Raw genomic sequence first — 19266 nt, 5'->3', positions numbered from 1 at the left:
CACGGAGGGCTGCGCGGGGATGAGCCCAGGGCCCGGAGCCTCCGAGTGCGGGGGCGCCGCGCTCCGCCTCTGCCCCCCGCGCTGCCCCGCGCCCCGCCCCGCGCCCGCCCCGTCCTCCGCCGAAGGGGCCGCGGTGGCACGGGGCCGGGCCGGGCGGGGAGGAGAGGAGAGGAGAGGCGAGGAGCGGTGGGCGCTGCCCCGCCAGGGCCCGCCGAGGGGCGGCCCGAGCGCGGCCCCGCTCTGCTGCCGTCCGCCTGCCGGGCAGACGGCGGCGGCGCGGCGGGGCGCGATGGCGGCCGGGCTGGGGCCGTGGCTGCTGGCCTTGGCCTTGGGGCCGGCAGGTGAGAGGCGGGCACGGAGGGCGGCGAGGCCGGGGCTGGGCGCGGCTCCTGCTGCTGCCCTGCGGGCGCGCTGAGGCCTGCAGCTCGCCTTCGGTGCCGGGGAGCGGCTGTGGTGCGTGGCAGAGGGAGGCTGTGTGGGGACGCGGATGCTGCGGGAGCGGCCCTGGCTGATGAGCCCCGAGCAGGAGGGCGGCTGGGGCAGTGCCCCTGGCCTGGGGCTGGGGCTGTGGCAGGGGAGAGGAGGTTCACAGCTCGGAGTTTATGGTCTACGGGTGTTAGAATGTCTGGGGAACGTCCTCCTTCCATGGATGTGCAATGCCTGGTTCCTGTTGCTGTCCTTCTGCAGGAGTGTGTGCACAGTTCAGACTCGAAGCATCTGGCGGAGGTGTGCAAGCACCTGGGGAGTCTGTGCAGCTCTCCTGCCAGGGATCCGGCTTCAATTTTGGAAGTTACGCTGTACTGTGGTACCGTCAGGCACTTGGTGGTCGTCTGGAGTGGCTGTCCTACATCTATGATGATTATATTATTAGATTAAGCCCTGAGTTGGAGGGTCGAGCCTCGGTTTCTCGTGAGGATTCCCAATCTGTGTCCTATCTGTCTCTCCGTGCCCTGCACCCACACGACTCAGCGCTCTACTTCTGTGCTGTTCACACGGGAACAGGAAATCCTGCAGAGCTGTAACAAAAAATCCCCTTCTTAGACACAGCCACTGCTGCTGGAACCACAGTGCTGGCAGGAACTGGAGCAGCTCTGGGCTGCTCCTGGACAGTGAGGAGACATCAGTGCACACCACAGATGACCCTGTCCTTTCTGCCACGTCTCTCTGCCATCACTTCTCCTGAGTCACAAAAGCAGTGATGTGACCTGAGGATCATATTCCCAATATTTCTGTTCACACTATCAGTTTGGCCACTTTTCCTGCCTCCTACCTGCAGCATGTCTGCACCTGATTTTGGTTTCCTTCTTCCATTGGGTACTCAAAAGCATTTGGGCATTTCTTGCTACAGCATTGCCTGCTTCCGTCACCCGTGTGGATGGCTTTTTCCATCTGTCTCTGTGATCAAAGCAGTGGGTGAATAAATCTGATGTGGTTTCTGGGACATTTCAGAGTGATGGAATCCAACAAATGCAGTCTGTAGCGTTGCAGCTAGCAGGGCAATCTGAGACCCTTCAAATTACATACGTCACTCTGCAAATCACAGAATCACAGAATCGTAGGGGTTGGAAGGGACCTCCAGAGATCATCAAGTCCAACCCCCCTGCCAAAGCAGGTTCCCTACAGCAGGTCGCACAAGTAGGTGTGCAGGCGGGTCTTGAATATCTCCAGAGAAGGAGACTCCACAACCTCCCTGGGCAGCCTGTTCCAGTGCTCCGTCACCCTCACCGTAAAGAAGTTCTTCGCACATTTGTGCGGAAAATGATGTCTCCCATGTGACTCCGAAGAAGCTTCAACAGCTAAAGATTGCTCAATAACACTATTTGATAGAACAGAATCACAGCTGCAGGATATTATCTTTTAACATAGTCGACACCATTAGCTATGCGTTTTCACCTGTGATAATGATTTCATGTTGGTAAATACCTGCACCATTGGAGGTGAACCACAGTTTCAGAGCTGTTATGCTGGCATTGTTCCCAGGAACTGTAGCCCACTGAATATACCTCTCATCAGCTGAACGGATGGCAGCCCAGAGGTGCAGTACACAAACTGTATCATGGTTGTGGCAGGACTGTTCAGCCAAAATTGTCAGTGTGCACCGTGGTCCTCATATTGGTATGGTGTGTGGTGTTATCATGTTGCAAGAGAATGGTTGCCTTCTCTGGCCTGACTGTGGAGGTTTGAGCCTTCAGCATTAGCACTGAGACTGAGCAGTCTGAGCTGATGGATTGTCCAGATTCTTGTAAATCCAGATGGATCTCTCCTTTCCCATCACAAAAGTCAGTGCGCATCACTTTATCTGCTGAGGGCTGTGTCTTGAACTTTTTCTTTGATAGGGAATTCTCATGTTACACTCCATGGACTCTGGCTCTTTTGACTCTATCTTATAGCTGTGACAATACATTTTGTCACTATTAATGATGTGATTTAGGAAACTGTCACCTTGAGCCTCGTATGGGTTCAGTTGTTCCTGACGAAGTTGCTTACACTCTTCTTTCTTTTCCAGTGTGAGCCTTCAAGTTTCCACCTGATGCATACTTTGCTCTATTCCAACACTGACATTGTTGTTTTCAACGCATAAAACCCAATACTCAGCTCTGTACACAGGTTCCTGTTTGTAATCCACTGATGCATACAGTTAAACTGATCCAGACACTCTTCATTTGGCTTGTCTTTCCTGTTGGTGTTGCCACTACTGTTGAAACACAAAACCCACTGCCTCACTGAGTTCACATTCATCTTTTGGTCTCCATAAATATTGAGGAGGTGTCAGTGAATGTCAAGGGTGCTATTCTTTCCACGTGGAGCAATTCAACATCACACCTTTGCCTCATATGCTCTTCTGTTTCTCACTCCATTCTCAGACTGCCCCTCTGCTACCATGTGTTATACAGCAACAAATTGTAATGGAATACTGGCGGGGGCTCAACATACACTGCCATAATGCCAACAACCTCCTCTGTCCTCACATGCCAAAGTAGTAAGATAGTTGGCATTACTTGTGGAACCGTCCTTGTACTTATAACTTCAATGTTTCCTATATTTATGTGGCCTGGTACCAGCAGTATTCTGGCAGGCTCCTGCAGTATTCCCTCCAGAGCATGGGTTGGGGAGGTTCCTAGAGCCACATGCCCTGTTTTTGCCCACCAGAGGCTTTCATGTGTCACTGTATGTCCCAGTTTGGTCAGAATCCATGACTAATGGTGCAGAGGAATCCATGGAGCCTTGCTCTGAGGTAACGGTTAGGGTGGTAAGAAAAAAAATTGGGTGATGGACATGAAAAGGAAACACAGGGAACGAGCTGAGGAAGTAAGGTAATTTAATAAATATGAGAGTGGAAAGTGAGATAACACAATAGAATACAATATATTGGAACTGAAGCTAATAAATCAAATAAATGAGAAAGAGAGCATCCAAAATTGAAGGCCTTCCTTTAATGCCGGAGGCGACATGGCTAGGGAGCACACACCGCAGAGATGCGCACTAAAAAGAAAGGGGCAATCTTGTGACTGCTGAGAAGTTTTATCTTTCCCTCTGACTGGAAAATGGGAATGGAACAGTGAAAGACTTGATGGAGATGCAGTTCTTCTCTTCTGAGAACAGGTACCCAGAAAAATCTACAATGCATGGAACTGGAGCATTGTCTTTAACTCCCAGTGTACTACGTGATGTTATGATAATAACGATATGTTATGCAATAACGATAACAAAAATCATAATACCATGCTATCGCTCCAGCCTGATGAGAGCCCTGTACCATGATCGTCACTGGGCTGGAATTGGAAGACAGCGCACTCTGTGTCTGCACCCTGCTGGGACCATGGTGAGAGCATCCCAGGTTACCCTGACAACATCTATTTCATCCAGTCCTCACCTTCTTCTTGCCTGTTTGCACCCCAGACCCCAGAGCTGGCGGTTGTGCAACGGATTGGAGGGGAGAGCACAGAGCTGTGGGGATGGGGATGAATATGGAAGTTTCCAGAATCTCTTTAAGTGAACAGTGGAGACCTGCCACAAGTGATTCACATTCACAAGTGATGATTGATTGATTGCCTGTACCTGCTGTATTTCTCGTTCATTATTATCAGCTGGTTCAAAGAGAAGGGTTAAGATCTCCCACTGGTCCAGTGCCATTGCAGTGCCCCTCCAGGATTGCTCTCACCCTTTCCTATTCTTGGGGAAATCACAGCTTGTTCTCAGCACTCTTGCAGCAGTCACTGGCTAGGTGGCTGGGGAGCAGCATGTCAGGAAACTGGCAGTGCACAGTGGTGGTAAAGTCATCTTCCAGTGCAACATGAGAGGAAACAGCTTGTACACATAGCACAAGTTCTAGCATGGTCCTAGCAGAGGCCACATGGACTTATTGGAGGGTGAGGAATACAGAAGTTTCACTTTCCTGGAACAGCAGAGAGCTCCCACAACAGATTCCTACTGCAGATCCAAGCAGCAAAGAGAGGGGATGATGCAGTGTTTCACTGCGGTGCTTGGTTCACACTGCAGCAGTGGACCAAGAAGCAATGACAGAGAATCCTGAATTGTCAGTGTTCCTTTGTAGCAGACACTAATCAGATGGTGTCATGCAGGTGCAGAAAGCAGGGCTTTCCCAAGCATGTATTCTTATCCAGTTGTTTTGGCAGTGGGTGGGGTCAGCACAAAACTCACAAACACCAAATGTGAGGTTCTTTTACCTTTACTTAAGTTTAAAGCAATGAGATAATAAGAGAAACGATACAGAAAGAATAAAACAGAGGAGGGTTATGCACCTAACCGTTACTACATGAGATTAGCTGTAGTGGGAAGGAAGATACACCACCAGTTGCCCTAGCGCTTGGCTGTTATCCATATCCACCATCTCTGGGGATCCCTGGTTGCAGTGAGGATTAGGAGAGCCTTTCCCAGTAACTGGAAAGTCCTGCGCAGTGCAACCACACATAGGTGAGTTCTCAACTTTGCTACAAGGGTATCCAGACACTGCATTGTTGAATAAACAAGTCTATGTGACAATTAGGCAGAAACATCTGGCTTTGTTCTCCCTTTTGGATTCCACCCCCAGCCTGGCGAGGGCTCAAGGAGGAACCAAGGAATTTTGTCTACTAGTAGGCAGTGACACTATCCTTGTAAGCAAGAAAAAGTTAATACATTCTCATAACACTTTATCTATGCCATATCTCTTGCTAATGAGATATTTTGTCCAGGATATGTATTTCACTAACGATCATAAATATTTTGCTAATGATTGGATACTGCTGATATACAACACAGGGTTGTGAGATCCGGTCAGCTTTGAAAGAAGGCTCGCTGTTCAGGCCATAGTACTTCACAAGTGGAAGAAGGGATAGCTCAAGGGCTGAGAAACTATATGATGCAAAAGGAGGTATTCTGGGAACCTCAGATGCTGCGTGGTGAACCGTAAGCTAGTGCACGTTAACTGGGCCTCCGATTTGGCAAGGCCCAGTTTTACCTCCATGGCCTGGTTGCAAAGGCACTTGATCATGGAGGTTTGGTGGGATAACTTGAAGCAGTGTTGTAGGAGATGGATCAGAAGAAGGATGTGAATCAGAAGAAGTGTAGCCAGCAGGTCAAATAAGGTGATTCCAACCATTTATTCCGCTGTTATGAAACCGCACCTGGAATACTGCATTTGATTCTGGTCACAAAGGAATAAGAATGACATTGGCCTGCTGGAGCGGGTCCAAAGAAGAGCCACAGAGATGATCAGAGGAGATGCAGCAGCTCTCGTATTGTCATGTGAGATCAAGGAAGAAAACTTTACAACAAGGTGTTAGAGAGCCAACACTCCCTTATTCCTCACGATACATACTGGTGACTTGATAAATCAAGCACCTGCTCTGAGAGTTCCAGTGCTACATTTAAACAGTTAAGATATACATACACAGTACATTGGCATACATATTCATTCTGTCCCAAGAACTCATTAATATATGCTACTGACATGAGGTAAGCAATGAGTCAGTCACAGGAGCACAGGTGAAGGTAATTCACCTGTGCTAGCAGAAGGGATGAAGCCTGGCTCCACCTCTCCTAGATCCCATTTAAGTACTGACTGCCACTGAGGAAGGATCTCTCCCTAGAGATCCCTCCTTGTGGAGAATATTGTGAGCCTGCAACATTGGTAACATTTTCCATTTATTATCTTCCTGTTGCAATAATCTTTCTTAGCCTAACTTTCCTGGATATTTCTTAATTATAACATCTGTATATTCATTGATTATACAACAGCTAGTTATCCTCCTTTCATGGTTAGTATATCTTTGCTAAGTCCCTGAAAGTAGCCTGCCATGCAACACAGGGGGATGTTTCCCATAATGAGTAGGGGACTCCATTTTTCAATTATAACCGCTAGTTCATAACAGGAGGATCCCACAAATCCTGGGATCTGTCCCAGAGTCATTTTATCTGGTGGGGTAACGTTCTCGCCCCTGATCCATTTATAGAAATTCCATAGAAAGGACATGATGTAAACTTGAGTATATTTGGCCTGCCTGGTTTGCCAAGTGTATAATCAGTGAACATACAGAAGTTCTAATTAAAGAATATATAAGAAAGTTAGGCTAAACCAGTTATCACACTAAAGAAGAATGGATGGAAAGCTTACCCCTGTCCTGGGCTTGCTGAGAAAACTCCAAGAGAAGTGATCTTCAAAAGAGATCCTTCCCCACTGGTAGTCAGCTCTTAAATGAGGTCCAGGATCCACCCCTTCCAGTAGCACAGGAGAATTGCATTCATCTGTGCTCCCAGGGCTGACTCATTGCTTGCCTCAGGTGGTCTATCAGAAGTTCAGGCCATGATTCAACAGATCCCTTACGGTATTGTCGCAACTATAAGACAGAATCAAAAGAACCAGAGTCCATGGAGTGGTGACAAGATGGTGGGCAAGATGTTGACAAGGCACCTGGGACGGTCTCCCACCATGCTCCAAGCAGGGTGCAGAAATTGAGTGCCTTGTCTTCCAGCTCCAGCCCAGTGATGACCTGGGACCTAGAGATCTCATCTGAGTACCACAGAAAACACTGAAACTCCCCCTCTCTCAGCCTGTCTATGTAGTTATATAGGCTATGGTTTGGCAATAAAAGTCAGTATATTAGTTCAAGGACCAATATGTTGCTTTGCAGAAGGGATCAATGAGTGTTGTAAATTTTCCAGTTTAGCTTTGCTTGGTGTTTGAACAGGCTTGTTTATTCTCTACGATCCTGCTCCACAGTGGCACTGCAGTCACAACAGACTACTTTTCTCTTGGCATCCACCACGAGCACAAACTTTTTCCTTGGATTTTGGTATCCTGGGCTCCATCAGAAGAAGGGTGGCCAGCCGGGACAGGGAGGTGACTGTCCCTCTCTATTCTGCTCTTGTGAGGCCCCATCTGCAGTACCGTGTCCAGGTCCGGAGCCCCCAATACAAGAAAGACAGCTGTTGGAGAGGGTCCAGAGGAGAGCCACAAACATGATCAGGGGGCTGGAGCACCTCCCCTACGAAGACAGGCTTGAAGGAGCAGGGCTTGTTCAGCCTGGAGAAAAGAAGGCTGCGGGATGACCTCAGTGCGGCCTTTCTGTACCTAAAGGGAGCCTACAAACAGGAGGGGAGTCAACTCTTGGAAAGGGTAGATAACTGCAGGACAAGGGGAAATGGCTTGAAGTTGAGGGAGAGAATATCTAGGTTGGATGTCAGGGGGAAGTTCTTTCCTATGACAGTGGAAAGGCTGGAACAGGCTGCCCAGAGAGGTTGTGGATGCCCCATCCCTGCTGGTGTTCAAAGCCAGATTGGATGGGGCCCTGGGCAACGTGGTCTAGTATTAAATGGGAAGATTGGGGGCCCTGCCTGTGGCAGAGGGGCTGGAAATTCATGGTCCTTGAGGTCCTTTCCAACCCGGGCCATTCTGTGAGAGAGCAAAAGAAGAAGGTCAGAGAAGTGCAAGGATGTCAGGGAAGTTGAGGGCAATGTACAATTGAGGAGATAGTAATGAAAGAAGGAAATCCAGAAGAATCATAGCAACTGCTACTGTTGTGGCATCGGCAGACTTCATAACAATGGTGGAAGTTACCAGCCTACAGTAAAAAAAGCAACCAAAAAAAGTTTCATTTTGAAATGCAATAATACTGGCTTTATGTTAAAGGTAGGAGCCAGTTAAAGAATACTATCAGAGTAAAAAAAGATTGTAAAGGAATGTAAGTAATAGCAGCTGATATTTTGAAGCAGGATTATTAATTGGATGTGAATCTGAATAGAACATGACAATCTTGTCAGTGGGGAAATAAAAAAAAAAAAAAAAAGTCAGAGGGAGAGCCGTGCGTGGGGCAGGCGTGCTGTGTCCGGCCTCGGCCCGGGCCCGTCGTGCACGGAGGGCTGCGCGGGGATGAGCCCAGGGCCCGGAGCCTCCGAGTGCCGGGGCGCCGCGCTCCGCCTCTGCCCCCCGCGCTGCCCCGCGCCCCGCCCCGCGCCCGCCCCGTCCTCCGCCGAGGGGGCCGCGGTGGCACGGGGCCGGGCCGGGCGGGGAGGAGAGGAGAGGAGAGGAGAGGCGAGGAGCGGTGGGCGCTGCCCCGCCTGGGCCCGCCGAGGGGCGGCCCGAGCGCGGCCCCGCTCTGCTGCCGTCCGCCTGCCCCTGGTCTGGGGCTATGGCAGGAGAGAGGTTCACAGCTCTGAGTTTATGGTCTACGGGTGTTAGAATGTCTGGGGAACGTCCTCCTTCCATGGATGTGCAATGCCTGGTTCCTGTTGCTGTCCTTCTGCAGGAGTGTGTGCACAGTTCAGACTGGAAGCGTCTGGCGGAGGTGTGCGAGCACCTGGGGGCTCCGTGCAGCTCTCCTGCCGGGGATCCGGCTTCAGCTTTGGAAGTTATGCTGTACTGTGGTACCGTCAGGCACTCGGTGGTCGTCTCGAGTGGCTGTCCTACATCTACACTGAATCATCTATTAGATTAAGCCCTGAGGTGCAGGGTCGATACTCAGTTTCTCGAGACAATTCCCAATCTGTGTCCTATCTGTCTCTCCGCGCCCTGCGCCCACACGACTCAGTGCACTACTTCTGTGCTGTTCGCACAGCAACAGGAAATCCTGCGGAGCTGTAACAAAAAAAAAACCCTTCTTGGGCAAAGCCACTGCTGCTGGAACCACAGTGCTGGCAGGAACTGGAGCAATTCTGGGCTGCTCCTAGGACAGTGAGGGGTCATCACTGCACACCGCAGGTGACCCTGTCCTTTCCGCACAGTTTCCTTTCACTTCACTTCCACACACTTCTCCTCTCATTCCCTTGAGTCACAAAAGCAGTGTTGTAACCTGAGGATTATGTTCACAATATTTCTGGTCACCAGATGAGCTTGGCCACTTTCCATGCCTTCCTACCTGCAGCATGTCTGCACCTGCTCTTTCTTTCCCTCTTCCCTTGGGTACTCAAAAGCACATTGGGCACTTCTAGCAACAGAATTGCCTGCTCCCCTCTACCAGCCATGTTTTTTTTCCATCTGTCTCTGTGAGCAAAACAGTGAGTTAATATCTTTGATGTGGTTTCAGGTGCATTTCAGAATGATATAAACCAACAAATGTGGTCTGTAGTGTTGAGGCAAGCAGGACAAACTGAGATCCTGCAATGTATATAAGTTACTCTGAAAGCAGTTTTCCCCATTTGATTCCATTGAAACTACAGCAGTTTCAAAGTGCACAATAACACTATTTGATAGAGCAGATGCAGAGCTGGAGGACATTATCTTTTAACATAGTCAACACCATTAGCTATGCGTTTTCACCAGTGATGATGAAGATCCTTCATTTCATGGTGGTAAATACCTGCACCAGTGCAGGTGAACCACAGTTCCACAGCTGTTATGATGGCATTGTTACCAGGAAAATGTAGCTCTTAGAGAACATTTTTCATCAGCCTGAACTGAAGTCCAAAGGTGACGTACACAGAGTGCATCACGGTTGTGAAAGGACTGTTCAGCCAAAATTGTCAGCGCGCACCATGGTCTTCATATTCACACGGTGTGTGGTTTTATCAGTTGCAAGAGAATGGCTGCCTTCTTCTCTGCCCTGACTCTGGAAGTTCAAGCCTTGAGTCTTGTCAGAATCATGGCTGAGTGGTCTGAGCTGATGGATTGTGCAAGTTCTACCACATTCAGAAGGATCACCCATTCCTTTCCTATCCCAAAAGACAGTGCACAGCACTATGCCCACTGAGGATGTTTCACGAACTTTTTCTCCAATAGAGAATTCTCATGTCAGCAGACCATGGACTCTGGCTCTTTTGACTCTGGCTCGTAGTGGTGACACCACGTCTCATCATTGTTAATGATGTGGCCCGGGAAGTTTTCACCTTGAGCCCCATATAGGTTGAGTTGTTTCTTGCTAACTTGCATACAGTGTTCTTTCTGTTTCTGTGTAGATGTTCATGGAACCCATCCGGTGTAAAGTTTTCTACACTCCATCACTGACACCATTTTTTTCAACGCACTGAAGCCAACGTTCATCTCTGCATGAAGTTCCCTGGTTGTAATCCTCTGATTTGAGCAGATGCAAGAATCAATGAATGTTAAGGGGGTGCAATTTGTTCCACATGGAAATATGAAAATCCACACCTTTGTGCAATCCCATGTCAGACACTGTTTTGTCAGACCGCCGCTCTGCTGGAAACTGTGACACAGCAAGGAAATATAATGGAATATTGGAAAGAGGGTTCAGCCTCTACAGCTGTACCACCAACATCCACTTCTGAAATCGTGGGCCAACTTCATAAAAAATTAGGCATTACTTCTGGAGCAGCCTGCGTTTTTTCTGTAGGAAGTTCCAATGCTTCCTATATTTGCATGGTGTGGTAGTGCTAGCAGCTTTGGAGGCATCCGCAGTATTTGCCCTAGAGCAAGGGCCGGGGAGGCTCCTACAGCCACACAGAACCTTCTACCCGCCAGAGGCTTTTCTGCCAGGCTGAGACTGGTCGACATTGACCTGGATCTGGAAAACAGCATGCTTTATTTCTGCACCCTGCTGGAACAATGGTGAGAGACAGTCCAGGATGCCCTGACAGCACCGGTGTTGTCTACTCATCCACTCCTCCCCACCATCACTCCTTCTTGCCTGTTCACAGCCCAGCAAAAGACAGACGGTGTGCGAAGATCGAGACAGGAGAGCCTGGAGCTTTTCTGGGGGAGGAAAGGGGATCAAAATGGTGCTGCAATGAGGAGAATGGGTTAAAAGACTTCGGGGGTGGTTTCTGCATGGTGCGTCGTGGTGCTAGGTCAGGGAAGGGAACAGAAGCCATGGAGGGATGTCGGTGTGGGGCTCAGGGAAGCACGTGCAAGCAAAGGCTGCGTGCCGAGAGCCGTGCGTGGGGCAGGCGTGCTGTGTCCGGCCTCGGCAGAAAACAGGCCTTTCTACAATATGTAATAATACCCATTGGAAGAAAGTGTATTTCAAGGGCTGAGAAAATTTTGATGCAAAAGGAGAGGCGAGGAGCGGTGGGCGCTGCCCCGCCTGGGCCCGCCGAGGGGCGGCCCGAGCGCGGCCCCGCTCTGCTGCCGTCCGCCTGCCGGGCAGACGGCGGCGGCGCGGCGGGGCGCGATGGCGGCCGGGCTGGGGCCGTGGCTGCTGGCCTTGGCCTTGGGGCCGGCAGGTGAGAGGCGGGCACGGAGGGCGGCGAGGCCGGGGCTGGGCGCGGCTCCTGCTGCTGCCCCGCGGGCGCGCTGAGGCCTGCAGCTCGCCTTCGGTGCCGGGGAGCGGCTGTGGTGCGTGGCAGAGGGAGGCTGTGTGGGGACGCGGATGCTGCGGGAGCGGCCCTGGCCTGATGAGCCCCGAGCAGGAGGGCGGCTGGGGCAGTGCCCCTGGCCTGGGGCTGGGGCTGTGGCTGTGGCAGGGGAGAGGAGGTTCACAGCTCGGAGTTTATGATCTGTGGGCATTGGGGTAGCTGGGAAACGTCCTCCTTCCATGGATTTGCAATGCCTGGTTCCTGATGCAGGAGTGTGTGCACAGTGGAGACTGAAGGAATCTGGTGGAGGTTTGTGAGCATCTGGGGGCTCCGTGCAGCTCTCCTGACAGGGTTCCGGCTTCAGCTTTGGAAGTTATGCTGTATTGTGGTACCGTCAGGCACTCAATGGCCGTTTCGAGTGGCTGTCCTACATCTATGATGATTCTACTATTGAATTAAGCCCTGAGTTGGAAGATCGAGCCTTCGGTTTCTCGTGAGGATTCCCATTCTGTGTCCCATCTGTCTCTCCGTGCCCTGCGCCCACACGACTCAGTGCACTACTTCTGTGCTGTTCACACGGGAACAGGAAATCCTGCAGAGCTGTAACAAAAATCTTCCTGAGCACAGCCAAGGCTGCAGGAGTCAAAGTGCTGGCAGGAACTGGAGCAGCTCTGGGCTGCTCCTGGACAGTGAGGAGACATCACTGCACACCACAGATGACCCTGTCCTTCTGCAAGGTCTCCTATCACTTTGTCACTCCTTTCATTCTCCTGTGTTACAAAAGCGGTGTTGTGACCTGGGGATTATATTTATATTTCTGGTCACCAAATCAATTTGGCCACTTCGCCCACCTTCATATCTGCAGCATGGCTGAACCCATTCTAGCATTCCTTCTCTCCTTGTCTCCTGAAAATCGCTTGGGCAATTCTAGCAACAGCATCGCCTGCTTCCATGGGCTTTTTCTGCATGCCTCTGCGAACAAAGCAGTCAGTGAATAGATCTGATGTGGTTTCAGGGGCATTTTGGAGTGATGGAATCTAAGGAACGCTGTCTGTAGCATTGCAGCAAGCAGGGTAATCTGAGATCCTGCAAATTGCAAAAGTTACTCTGAAAACGATGTCTCCTATTTAATTCCAAAGAAACTATAACAGTTTCAAAGTGCACAATAATACTATTTGATAAAGCAGAGTCACAGCTGTAGGATATTATCTTTCAACAAAGTCAACACTATTAGCTATGCATTTTTACCAGTGATGGAGAAGATCCTTCATTTCATGCTCATAAATACTTGTTCCAGTGGAGGTGTACCACAGTTTCACAGCTGTTATGCTGGCATTGTTCCCAGAAAATGTAGCCCACGGAGTAAATCTCTCATCAGCCCAAATAGATGGGCGTGTGAAGGTGCGATACACAGACTGTATCATGGTTGTGGAAGGACTGTTCAGCCAAAAGTGTCAATGTGCACCGTGTTTTTCTAATTGTTGTGGTGTTTGATGTTATCATGTTGCAAGAGAATGGCTGCCTTCTTCTCTGGCCTGACTGTGCAGGTTTGAGCCTCCAGAGTTGTCAGTGTAGAGACTGAGGTCCATCTGACCTGATGGATTGTCTGGGTTCTAGTAAATGCTGAAGGATCTCCCCTTTCCTATCCCAAAAGACAGTGCACATCACTTTAACTGCTGAGAGCTGTGTCTTGAATTTTTTCTTCTGAAGGAAATTCTCATGTTGCCACTCCATGCACTCTAGCTCTTTTGACTCTGTCTTGCAGTGGTGTCACCACATCTCATCATTGGTAATGATGTGCTGCAAGAAACTGTCATCTTGAGCCTTGTGTGGGTTCAGTTGCTCCTGACAGGCGTACACTGTTCTTTCTGTTCCTGTGTGAGTCTTAGTAGATTCTTCCTGGTGCAAAGGTTGGTATATTCTAATGTTAACATTATCATTTAGAGTGCATGAAATCCAGTAGTCAGCTCTGCACTCAGGTTCCTGTTCATAATCCTCTGATTCATACGGTTAAGCTGATCCAGACAGTTTTCATTTCATGTGTGACAGATGTGCACAGATGTGCACATGGTCTTCTGGAAGGTGGCTTGTCTTTCCTGTCAGTGTTCTCACTGCGGAAACACAAAACCCACTGCTGAAACACAGAACCCACTGCCTGACAGTGCTCACATTCACCTTTTGGTCTCAATAAATGTTCAGCAGGTGTCAGTGAATGTCAAGGGTGCAATTCTTTCCACGTGGAGCTATTCATCTTCACACCTTTGCTTCATACGCACTTCCATGTCAGACTCCATTCTGTCCGACTGCCATTCTGTTACCATGTGTTTCATGGCAACAAAATGTAATGGAATACTGATGGGAATTCAACGTGCACTGCCATAATGCCAACATCCACCTCTGTCTGCATGTGCCTGCATAGTGAAATAGGTGGCATTGCTTGTGGAGCAGCCCTTGTACTTATAACTACAATGCTTCCTGTACTTACGAGGCCCGGTACCAGCAGTATCCTAGTAGGCCCCTGCAGTATCGGCTCCCGAGCTCACTGGAACAGCTCTGCAGCTGTTGGCCAAAAAGTGACTGATATGCAATCCAGTATTCTTGATGTTTCTTTCTGGCAGCCTTGAATCAGATGGTGTCGTGCAACAGCGGGTGCAGAAAACAGGCCTTTCTACAATATGTAATAATACCCATAGGAAGAAAGTGTATTTCAAGGGCTGAGAAAATTTTGATGCAAAAGGAGGCATTCTGGGAGCCTCAGATGCTGCACGGTGAACCATAAGCTAGTGCACACTAACTGGGCTTCTCATCTACCATGGCCCAGTTCTTCTATGGCCTGGCTGCAAGTCAATTCAATCATGGAGATGTGGTTGGACAAGTTGGAGAAGTGCTGTAGGAAATGGATCAAAAGAAGGAGATGCATCAAAAGATGCAGTTCCAATGAGGTGATTCCAATCCTTTATTCCACTGGAATTAAACCTCACCTGGAATACTGCATTTGATTCCGTGCACAAGGGATAAGAAGAACATTGGACTGTTGAACTGGGTCCAGAGAAGAGCCACAGAAATCATCACAGGAGGTGCAGCATCTCTTCTATTGTCATCTGAAATCAGGGAAGAAAAATCTCTAACTACAGTGTGGTTATCAGGATCCAACACTGCTTTATTTCTCACAATATGTAGCAGTGTCTTGGTAAATCAAGCATGTGCTCTGAGAGTTCCAGTTCAACATCTAAACAGTTAAGACGTACATATGCAGTACATTAGCATACATACTCATTCTTTTCCAAGAACTCATGAATACATGCTATTGTCCTCCTCAGCATGCATGGTAGGAGCCTGTGGTGGTCTTAAACCACTGACTTCCTCCTCGTTTTTCCGCCACCAGCTTCATCACTGTGACTTTTAGCTGTCCTCTAGCTGTTTGTCCCCAGTTTGACACATTTCCATTGCTTGTTAGACCATAACGAGCAACTGTCTTAGTACATATATCCCATAACAGTAAGTGGGAAATTGAAGGAAGAAGTCTGTGCACGTGGTGGATGCAGAGAAAAGTAGTCTGTTGTGACTGCAGTGCTGATCTCTATTGCTAAACAGCCTATAACAGTGCTTAAGTGTGTATAACTATGGAGACAGGCAGAGAGAGCTGGAAACATACAGTTGGTAATTCAGTGTTTTCCCTGCAACTCTTATGATCTCTGGGTCCAGGATCGTGAGTGGGCTGGAGCTGGAAGACCAGTTTATGAACCAGTGCACTCAGTTTATGAACCCAGCTGGGACCACGGTGAGAGATGGCACAGGGTGCCTAACAGCTGTGTGCTGTGAAAGACCAGGAGGAAAGAACCCAGTGGAGTTCAAAGGAGGAGCACTGGGTGAAAGATTTGGATGGGATTTTCTGCATGGTGCCTCGTGGTGTTGTGTCAGGGGAGGGGAGGGAGACCACGGAGGGATGTCGGTGCGGGGCTCAGGGAAGCACGTGCAAGCAGAGGCTGCGGACCGAGAGCCGTGCGTGGGGCAGGCGTGCTGTGTCCGGCCTCGGCCCGGGCCCGTCGCGCACGGAGGGCTGCGCGGGGATGAGCCCAGGGCCCGGAGCCTCCGAGTGCCGGGGCGCCGCGCTCCGCCTCTGCCCCCCGCGCTGCCCCGCGCCCCGCCCCGCGCCCGCCCCGTCCTCCGCCGAAGGGGCCGCGGTGGCACGGGGCCGGGCCGGGCGGGGAGGAGAGGAGAGGAGAGGCGAGGAGCGGTGGGCGCTGCCCCGCCTGGGCCCGCCGAGGGGCGGCCCGAGCGCGGCCCCGCTCTGCTGCCGTCCGCCTGCCGGGCAGACGGCGGCGGCGCGGCGGGGCGCGATGGCGGCCGGGCTGGGGCCGTGGCTGCTGGCCTTGGCCTTGGGGCCGGCAGGTGAGAGGCGGGCACGGAGGGCGGCGAGGCCGGGGCTGGGCGCGGCTCCTGCTGCTGCCCCGCGGGCGCGCTGAGGCCTGCAGCTCGCCTTCGGTGCCGGGGAGCGGCTGTGGTGCGTGGCAGAGGGAGGCTGTGTGGGGACGCGGATGCTGCGGGAGCGGCCCTGGCTGATGAGCCCCGAGCAGGAGGGCGGCTGGGGCAGTGCCCCTGGCCTGGGGCTGGGGCTGTGGCTGTGGCAGGGGAGAGGAGGTTCACAGCTCGGAGTTTATGATCTACGGCTGTTAGAATGTCTGGGGAACGTCCTCCTTCCATGGATGTGCTATGCCTGGTTCCTGATGCTGTCCTTCTGCAGGAGTGTGTGCACAGTGGAGACTGAAGGAATCTGGTGGAGGTTTGCGAGCATCTGGGGGCTCCGTGCAGCTCTCCTGCCAGGGTTCCGGCTTCAGCTTTGGAAGTTATGCTGTATTGTGGTACCGTCAGGCACTCAATGGCCGTCTCGAGTGGCTGTCCTACATCTATGGTGAATCAGATACTAGATTAAGCCCAGAGTTGGAAGATCGAGCCTCAGTTTTTCGAGATGATTCCCGCTCTCTGTCCTATCTGTCTCTCCGTGCCCTGCGCCCACACGACTCAGCACACTACTTCTGTGCTGTTCACACGGGAACAGGAAATCCTGCAGAGCTGTAACAAAAATCTCCTTCATTAGAACAGCTGCTGGAACCACAGTACTGGCAGGAGCTGGAGCAGCTCTGGACCGTTTGTGGACAGAGACAGCACATCACTGCACCCTACAGATGACCCTGTCCTTTCTGCACAGTCTCTTTTCACTTCATCACTCCTTTCATTCTCCTGGGTCACAAAAGTGCTGTTGTGATGTGAGGATTATGTTCAGCATGCTTCTGTTCATGAGATCAGTTTAGCCACTTTGCCTGCCTTCCTGCCTTCGGCATATCCACACCTGCTTTTGGTTTCCCTCTTCCCTTGGGTACTCAAAAGCACATTGGGCACTTCTAGCAACAGAATTGCCCGTTCCCCTCCACCAGCCATGTTTTTTTTCCATTTGTCTCTGTGAGCAAAACAGTGAGTTAATATCTTTGGTGTGGTTTCAGGTGCATTTCAGAATGATATAAACCAACAAATGTGGTCTGTAGTGTTGAGGCAAGCAGGACAAACTAAGATCCTGCAGTGTATATAAGTTACTCTGAAAGCAGTTTCCCTCATTTGATTCCACTGAAACTTCAGCAGTTTCAAAGTGTACAATAACACTATTTGATAGAGCAGATGCAGAGCTGGAGGACATTATCTTTTAACATAGTCAACACCATTAGCTATGCATTTTCACCAGTAATGATGAAGGTCCTTCATTTCATGGTGGTAAATACCTTCACCAGTGCAGGTGAACCACAGTTCCACAGCTGTTATGTTTTTTCTGTAGGAAGCTCCAATGCTTCCTATATTCCTGTTTAACATTTTTATTGATGACCTGGATGAGGGCATTGAGTTCACCCTCAGTAAGATTGCAGATGACACCAAGCTGTTATGCTGGCATTGTTACTAGGAAAATGGTAGCACACACAGCCCACAGGGTACATCTCTCATCATCCCAAACAGATGGAAATCCAAAGGTGTGATACATAGACTACATCATGGTTGTGAATGGAGTGTTCAGCTAAAACTGTTAGTGTACACCATAGTCTTCAAATTGGTATGGTGTATTCATGGTATGGCGTTATCATGTTGCAAGAGAATGGTTGCCTTCTACTCTGCCCTGTCTCTGGAGTTTTGAGTCTTCAGTGCTGTCAGCATGGAGACTGAGCAGTCTGAGCTGATGCATTTTCTTGGTTCTGTTAACTCCAGAAGGATCTCCCCTTTCCTATCCCAAAAGACAGTGCGCATTACTTTAACTGCTGAGGGCTGTGTCTTGAACTTTTTCTTTGATAGGGAATTCTTATGTAACCACTCTGTCTCTTTTGACTGTCTGGTAGTTGTGACACCTCACCTCATCATTGTTAATGATGTGATCCACAAAACTGTCACCTTGAGCCTCATATGGGTTCATTTGTTCCTAACAAACTTGCATTCACTGTTCTTTCTGTTCCAGTGTTTGCCTTCATAGTTTCCACCTGATGCAAACTTTGCTCTATTCCAGTGCTGACATTGTTGTTTTCAACGCATGAAATCCAGTATTCAGCTTGGAGCACACTCTGCAGAGATGAGCAGTAAAGGAAAGGGGCTGTCTGATGACTCCTGAGAAGTTTTATCTTTCTCTCTGAATGGAAATTGGAAGTGGAACAGTGGGAGCTATAGTTGTCCTTCTTTTCTGAGAACCAGGTACCCAGAAAAAAAATGACAATCCATGGAACTGGAGCATTAATTCTTTAATTTCCAATGCGCTACATGATGTTATGATGTGGAATATCAATAAGAAAAAGAATAAAACCATGCCATCATGCCAGCCTGATGAGAACTCTGGGATCCTGATCATCATTGGGTTAGAGCTGGAAGACAGCGCACTCTGTTCCTGCACCCTGTCCCCCATGCTGCCCCGTGCCCTGCCCCACGCCCGCCCGCCTGCACAGTGAGAAGCATCTCCCATTGCCCAGACAATGTCGTCTTCATCCACTCTTCCTTTCCCCAGAACCTTGCACTTTGCTTTGTTGAACCTCATTAGGTTCAAAAGGTCCACCTTCTGAGTTGAACAAGGACCCTCTGGAAGGCATCCTTTCCTTCTGCTGTATCAATCACAATATGGACTTTAAAAAAAAAAATTATATAAACAAATATTTTAAGGTCCAGAAATACTTAGGAAATGTAGAATAAAATAAAATTGAAAATTAAAAGGATTGATGTAACTGGTCGTCCGATGTTCTTTAATATGTTCCATCATAACTCCCCTAATATTTGTTAAAAGACAAATGATAAATACAGTCCCTCCAGTAAGAACAGCTCTTAACACCCCAAAGGAAACAACATTCCTTTTTGACAAATATGGACTTTATAAGTTAATATTTCTGTCCCTCCAAAACAAAGCAATACTGATAATTTTGGTTTTAGTGCATAGCAACCTTTCTGCAGCAGCTTTAGATTATTAAAAAGTAAAACAGTAGATAAACTTTCATCTCTTCAAAGGACGTGAAAGAGGAAGCCACCTGGGTGTGAAGTAAATAAATAAATATGTTTTTGTAG

At 49.6% G+C, this 19266-nt stretch overlaps 2 pseudogenes and 1 gene segment (V, D, J or C); all 3 read left to right on the top strand.

Annotated features, from left to right (window-relative positions):
* Positions 1-19: 19 nt before the first annotated feature.
* Positions 20-8442, top strand: LOC116238937 (Ig heavy chain V region C3 pseudogene; annotated as a pseudogene). Its single transcript, XR_016459948.1, has 2 exons — positions 20-341; positions 688-8442. The product of XR_016459948.1 is annotated as an Ig heavy chain V region C3 pseudogene (transcript).
* LOC149914855 (immunoglobulin heavy variable 3-53 pseudogene) lies at positions 292-10373 on the top strand (annotated as a pseudogene). Its single transcript, XR_016460050.1, has 2 exons — positions 292-379; positions 8613-10373. The product of XR_016460050.1 is annotated as an immunoglobulin heavy variable 3-53 pseudogene (transcript).
* A 5495-nt stretch (positions 10374-15868) lies between these two features.
* Positions 15869-18173, top strand: LOC116238934 (Ig heavy chain V region 914-like). The segment is given in 2 exon segments: positions 15869-16080; positions 16433-18173. Coding segments are annotated over 2 exon segments (387 nt in total).
* The last annotated feature ends 1093 nt before the right edge of the window (positions 18174-19266 follow it).

This window comes from Phasianus colchicus, chromosome 26 (genome assembly GCF_987193195.1).
Source record: "Phasianus colchicus chromosome 26, bPhaCol1.hap1.1, whole genome shotgun sequence".
Classification (NCBI taxonomy): domain Eukaryota; kingdom Metazoa; phylum Chordata; class Aves; order Galliformes; family Phasianidae; genus Phasianus; species Phasianus colchicus.
This window is presented reverse-complemented; position numbering and strand designations above follow the sequence as displayed.